Raw genomic sequence first — 6,719 nt, 5'->3', positions numbered from 1 at the left:
TACCACAGCAGAAGAAATTCCTCTCCTAAGAACAGACTTAATTATTGACAACAATCAATGCTGTGTGCTGTTTGCATGACCCTGGGTTTTAGGGCAGAGGGCGGCTGCACATGTGGAAAACTCGGCGGCACTAAAGAGAGAGGTTCCTAAGCATTAGCATAAGGCAGAAAGCAGAGTGTCCAAACCTGGCCATTTCCACAGAGCAAACAAATTCCATGGCACCTTCCCCCATGAGAAGCTGGTTGGTACAAGACACAGAACGCTGTGTTTTGAACTTGACCTTCCTGCCCTTGGTGCTACAATGTTTCTCTGCTGTAGGAGGGAGGGAGGGGGCAGGGCAGGAAGAGCAGGCAGAAGGAAAGAACACGTTCACTCAAGTTTCCTGTCCCTGTCCTTTGCTCAAGCAGACCCGGGACCTACACTCCACCAGGGGTAGGTTATGGAGAGCGTCTAATTGCCAAGAAATGAGTCAGGCCAAGCTACGGAGGAGCCGCACCATGGTGTCCCCAAAGTCACTTCCCTGTCAGACACTTATCATCAAGGCTGCCAGTTTCAGAGTCCCCTGGATTCCCTCAAGCCAAATGTTGTTTCCGTGTCAAAAGGATGTGCTGCCAGGTAATCCTCATACTGCCCATCAATCAGTTTGGCCGCGCTGTTCCTGGCAAACCAGCAGTCGACCTGCTCTTCCCCATTGTAAATCTTCCTCTGTTTCCAGACCACTGGGACGCGGCGCTCTTTCACCTTCAGGACAGGCTCAGACCCCCGTCCTGGCTGGGAGGACGGAGGGTGAGTGAAGTTCTGGCTGAGCCCGGCGGGCTGCTCGGTGAGTCTGGCATCCTGGTTCAGGAACTGACCTGGGAGGACACAAGCAGCATGGTGTCTAGGTCAAAGTCAAACGTGGACAATGTCATGTTGAAATCTAACTGCTAGGTGGGACTCGCCCAGAGGTGTTCACACATTCCCAGTGCGGTGACAGAACATGTGTTCTGGAGGGGATGGGTGGAGACAGACTCCAGGAGTTTGGTTCAGGATGGGGGCCACTGCCAGCAAGTAGAGATGGCCACAGTCTCCTGCTGGCTTTGGGGGACAAGACAGGCAGATAAGTGGGGAAGCAGGGTCAGGTCTCTCCCTTTCCTCCCCAGTTATAGGTCCCCCTCCACACTGTCTATTTGGTGCTGTGTACCAGGGTCAGGTGTGGAAAGAAGTCAGTTCAAGTCATTCCTGACACTCGTCCTTGGAATTCTCCAGGTCAAGTGAGGGCATTGCTTAGGCCAGAGGAACACAGACCCACGTCTGCGAGAGGGCACGTGACCTTGGCAGCCAGACACCTGAAGTGCGTCTGCTCAGGGCCAGGAAATCCTGCTTTCTAAACTGGGCCCTGGCAGTGGCTCACTCTTCAGTTTGGGCAAGGGGCCCGGCGAAACTGCACGTTGGAGAAAGCCCACCAGAGCAGCCCACCTGCAGCTCGTGACAGTGAGTGTGACTCCTCGGGAGGGGATGGCTCCTCATGCGGGGTGCTGGGCTGCCCTGTGTCCTCATGCACAGGGATACAGAATCGGACCCTAAGATGATCATTCTCCATTCCTCTGCTTGCTTTCCCAAAAGGCCAATGAGAACAGGTTTATAACACCCATTCCTATTCCAGGAAGTCATCAGGAAGCAAGAAATCTAATTTTCATATTATGTGTGTGTGTGTGTGTGTGTGTGTGTGTGTGTGTGTGTGTGTGTGTGTGTGTGTGTGTGTGTATATATATATATATATGGAAGTCCATATATGTATAAGGACCACATTCCCTTGGAATTTCTCAATCAAGCGAAGATACTGGCAACATCAGCTGCACTTGGGAAATTTAATTTTACCCTTTACAGCCAATGTGGAGAAGAGAGCGCTCCTACCTAACAGTCCGTGGCAGCTGCTGGAAAGGCCTTTGCTGCTGGAGATGTAGAAGCCCAGGTGGTTTCTCTGGAAGGGCGCTGGCTTCTTGTAGAGGTGAATGAGGATGACAAAGGCAATAGAGCCCTGGATGGTGACGGTAACGTTGGCATTGGCAGACACCGACACCTCCAGCCCCTGACTCCCCACCACCGTGCTCCGGTTGCAGGGGAGGACCAGCCTGTCCCCCCCATCCAAGATGACTCTGTTGGGTGTGATCTCGAGATAGTATCTCTGTGGCTTATTGACAAGGATGGTGATGGTGCGGAAGTATGTGCGCTGTTTCTTGTGACCTGTTGGAGGCGCCGGGGCCCCGATTAACTCTCCATTCACTGTCACACCTCAAGGGCCAAAGGTCAGAGAACAATGGTTAGAAAAACTGTCCCCCACTCTCCCACTAAAGGCGTCTAATCAGTATTTCCTTCCTCCTCCTCCTCTACCTTTGTGTCCCCGGCACTGAGAACATTGTCTGACTCACACACAGAGGCCGCCCGGTGCTTCCTGAACCAGTGAATGAATGAGCGAATCATGAAGTTAGGAGTCCTTTCTCCCCATGTCTGATCAATATCTTGGAATGGGGAAGGAGGATGTGGGTTTCGGTCGAGATGTCATGGCAGGGGCTGCATGCTTGTTTGCTTTCATTCCAGCATCTGGTTGTGGTGATAAAAGTCTTCAGTGGCTCTGGTGTGCACTTTGTACCTACCAGCTGCCACTGACCCTAATTTGGAGACCGTAATAACTTCGTATAGCATACATTATACGAAGTTATACGATCAATCCAGGCCTTGAGCAAGGCTTTGGAGCCAGCGCCTCTGGTTCTGTGCTGGTCCAAAAGCAAACATGCACGTGAGTTGCTTGGGACTGAATCGGGTGATACATGTTAAATCTGTTTTGTTCTTTCAACAATAACAGATTGTTAGATGATTAACTGTTGTTTTCTCTGCGTTGGGGAAATCTTCCCAATAAATCTTGACCAGCAGCTTCTTAGTCATTCAAGGACAAAAGTGCCTTCCCTGGGGCAAGGAGTCGGGGACAGGAGAAATCCTAGCATAGACAGCCCATGCTCTCTGGCTTGGAGGCTCTAAGCATCTTTGGGTTGAGTTCCCACCATGGACACCTTGTGGCATACAAATATTTCCCAGAAGTCATGGGAACAGCTCCCAGGAGAGGGGACCCTTCAGGGGAGGGGGGAGGGATATAGTTGGTCCCTATCTCACTTTGAACCCTTTGAAACTAGAAACATTAGAGATTTAGCTCTGAGGATAGCAAGCCTGCCAGAGAACTCAGGGTTAAGGAGCCCCAGGATCACGCTTTACATAATTACGTCATACAGGTCACCCAGCTGGGGGACCCTGTGCATCTAATCTTCCAAGACACCCATTTTCTCAGCACTGAGAAACACCACAATGTCCACTCCATGTGTGGCTGTCCACATGGACGTCCTAAGCATTGTTACCCACATTGAACTGGAAAAGTATTTTTTTGTACTAATTGCTTTTACTCAGTTCCTCTATAGATCAACAGGGACCAGAGCCCCTTTTATGAAGGTGCTTGCTGCACACGGAGCTGTGTGGCTACCATTTGGCTTCACAGCTAAGTCATCAAGGACCTGAGATAGATGGGTCTAGAACTCTGGCCTTCCCCCACCACAGCTTTTGAATGGATAAAGATACAGGTTGAGCATCCCTAATCCGAAAACCCAGAATGTGAAATGCTCCCAAATCCAAAACGTTTTGAGTGCCAGCATGACTCTCACAGGAGATGCTCACTGGAGCATTTCAGATTTCAGATATTTAGATTATGGATGCTCAAATGTTCTGCAAATATTCCAAACAAATCCAAAATCTGAAATACTTCTGGTCCCAAGCGTTTTGGATAAGGAATACACAACCTATAATGACAATAATATATCGTGAATTGCTATGGCACTTGGGCACTGACAAAACAACTTATATCCATTATTTAATTTGATCCACTTTATAATAGCCCTGTGAGGCCAGCAGAGTTTCACTATGTCCATTTTATAAGGGAGACAAGTGCAGCTCCCAAGGCATGTGCCCAGGGCCATAAAACACGTAGGTCATAAAGCAGGGATTCAAATGCTTGTCTTTCTGACTGCAAGTCCAGGAACACAATCCACTGCCTTTAATTCCTCATCAACAGCATTCCCTGAGCATGTCATGTGCTCCTTATGTAACTGGACGTTCATCTTAAGAACGGAGGGGATGGAATTCCTACCCAGCCCAGACCCACACTGGACGGAAGAACTTACCAGAGCCCATGTGATCAGAGACCAGCCTGAGGATGTCCCCGGGCTGCCCATCAATGTTGAAGCAGACAGTGAGTTTGCTCAAGGGGAAATCCACAACGAAATGTGGGTCACCATCCACTGCCAGAACAGTAGAAAAAAAGGAGAGAAAAAGAAAGAAAAGACATTTATTGGGTGCCTTCCATGCAAAAGTACGACTGTTTCTATCTTCTTGTGAATTACTTATTTAATCCTGACAGCAAAACTGAAAGGAAGGTGGCCTCAATTTCTAAATGAGGAAGGTGTATGAGGACAATTACTCCCCAAAGCTACCTCGTTACTCCTGGTAAAGGAAATACCAGACTTCAGGTCTTCTAAATTCAAATCGGATGCTCCTTTCCCCACATCTCAGTGAAATATAGACAACCAAGTTTGGGGAGGGGAGGGGGCCTGAAGAGGAGGGAGACGTCGCCGTACATGCTCAGCTGCCACTGAGTCCACATTCTTCAGTTCCCTCTGTGGATTCCCTGTGTGATTTGTCTTCTCCTTGAACTGCCCATATGAGCAAATCTGCATGAAGACCCTTCCTCTGCTATGACAAGAGTTCTATGGCACTTCTCCCAGGAAGCCCTAGGCTATCTCAGAAACAGTCACAGCGCCAACTGTATGCAATCTTGAATGCAATCACTAAGAGAGAGTCAAGCCCCATGCAGGGGCAGAGACAAGTAGAGTGTAAAGAGTAGACAGGAGGCCAGGCACACGTTCGGTGGTGACAGTGGAAATCTCTCCTTTGGGCACACTGACTTTATCGCTCTCGGATTTCTGTCCACAGAGAAGACCATGAAGTTCAGCTGGTCCCTATTCCTTGTCCTTTCTCCTGTGTTAAAGGTTTACAGTCTTGCTTCTTATTGTGCAGAACAAATCCTGACTTTATCGCTCTCGGATTTCTGTCCACAGAGAAGACCATGAAGTTCAGCTGGTCCCTGTTCCTTGTCCTTTCTCCTGTGTTAAAGGTTTACAGTCTTGCTTCTTATTGTGCAGAACAAATATTTCCCAGGAGTCATATGAATTCTCTTCTCTTGCTAGGTTAGAAATTTAGCTTCCCTCTAATTAATACACCAAGCACAACATGCTTCTGAATGCCTCTCTACTCCAGGCGTATATGTGTGTGCATGTGTACGTGTCTGTGTATGGTGGAGATATGGGCTGGGAGGAGTCCAGTATCTTTGAGCTGCAAGCAAATTAATGCCCTTGTTTAACTGCTGAAAACCCTTGGTGCCCCCAGCATCACTCAGAAGGTCCCTGAAGAGAATCTGGCTGCTCTCACTGTGAACTGCCTCAAGCACCCTGCAAGTGGCAACACATAAAGAAACACAAGGTGCTGGTCTTTTGCAGATGGGGGGAAAAAATGACACCTAGAGACAAAAGCTCTCACCCATGTTTTGGGCACTCTTTAGTCATGAATATGGCTTATTTGACAGTTCTCTGAGACTTCCCATGTGCACATAGCAGATCATTTTTACTCAAATCATTCAAATTCTTTTACAAGGAGAGATGTTGCTTGCTCCAACAGAGAGAGGAGGGGTCCAAAAGTTATAACTCCAGGCAGCGTCCAAGAGGAAGGTTTTCTTGCATTCCAGAAAGCATGTGTGTGTTCAAAGGAATCACATTCGGTCCACTGGAGACTGTGTGGCTTCTCTCTCCATTGCTAATCTCTGGGATGTTCCTGGCTTTATGAACTCACACGTACAGCAAACACATCAGCAGAAAAGACAATAATAAAAAACTTACGCAGGAAGATGTGTGCATTGTAAGAATAAAACCCAGCCCTTATGATGTCCTTCCATCTGGATTTTTATTATAATCCCAGGAACTTGGCAAAAGGATAATATATGACATTTTAAAATGTGTTCTTTGCTTCTAAAGCCAAGGATTAAAAAACAAAAAGACCTGCCTGTCACACCGGCATTTTTATGTTTACAGCCCCAGAGGCTGGATGCATGCATACTTCAGATCTCTAAAACAAATGTCTTTTAAACTCAATAATGATCAAAATGTGTCTCTGGTATCCATCTATTCTCCTATCAGGGCTCCTGCCAGGCTTCCTCAAGACTGTGTTATCTCCACGGTGTTTATGTAATGGTTTAATGACCTGGTTCTTAGCATCTGCCTCACACTGCTGGCTTGGGCTAAATAAATATGGGTCCCAATGCCTTGTTCTACAAGCTGGTATTTTAACTGGCTTCAGGGAATTCCTGATTGTTCCATCATAAGGGCTGGGTTTTATTCTTTTTGTGTGTGTGTGTGTGTGACTGGTAAGGGGATCGTAACCCTTGGCTTGGTGTTGTCCGCACCGTGCTCAGCCAGTAAGCGCACCGGCCATCCCTATAGAGGATCCAAACCTGCGGCCTCGGCACTCCCAGCGCCACACTCTCCCGAGTGAGCCATGGGGTCGGCCCTGGGTTTTATTCTTAGAGTGTACACATATTCCTTTGTAAGTCTTTATGTCCACTTTTTTTTTTTTTTTTTTTTTTTTTT

The 6,719-nt window shown here is 47.9% G+C and overlaps 1 protein-coding gene across 1 annotated transcript in view; it reads right to left on the bottom strand.

Annotated features, from left to right (window-relative positions):
- Positions 1 to 132: 132 nt before the first annotated feature.
- The window catches only part of LOC103601445 (inter-alpha-trypsin inhibitor heavy chain H5-like), a gene marked incomplete at its 5' end in the record, with an annotated part of 7,403 nt that continues 816 nt past the window's right edge, over positions 133 to 6,719 (bottom strand). Inside the window, 3 exons of the mRNA XM_008585855.1 lie at positions 133 to 854; positions 1,897 to 2,274; positions 4,206 to 4,322. Of these exons, the coding sequence (XP_008584077.1) occupies positions 553 to 854; positions 1,897 to 2,274; positions 4,206 to 4,322 (797 nt within the window). The remainder of the gene's footprint in view (positions 855 to 1,896; positions 2,275 to 4,205; positions 4,323 to 6,719) is intronic.

Source organism: Galeopterus variegatus, unplaced genomic scaffold, assembly GCF_000696425.1.
Source record: "Galeopterus variegatus unplaced genomic scaffold, G_variegatus-3.0.2 Scaffold3739, whole genome shotgun sequence".
Classification (NCBI taxonomy): Eukaryota; Metazoa; Chordata; class Mammalia; order Dermoptera; family Cynocephalidae; genus Galeopterus; species Galeopterus variegatus.
This window is presented reverse-complemented; position numbering and strand designations above follow the sequence as displayed.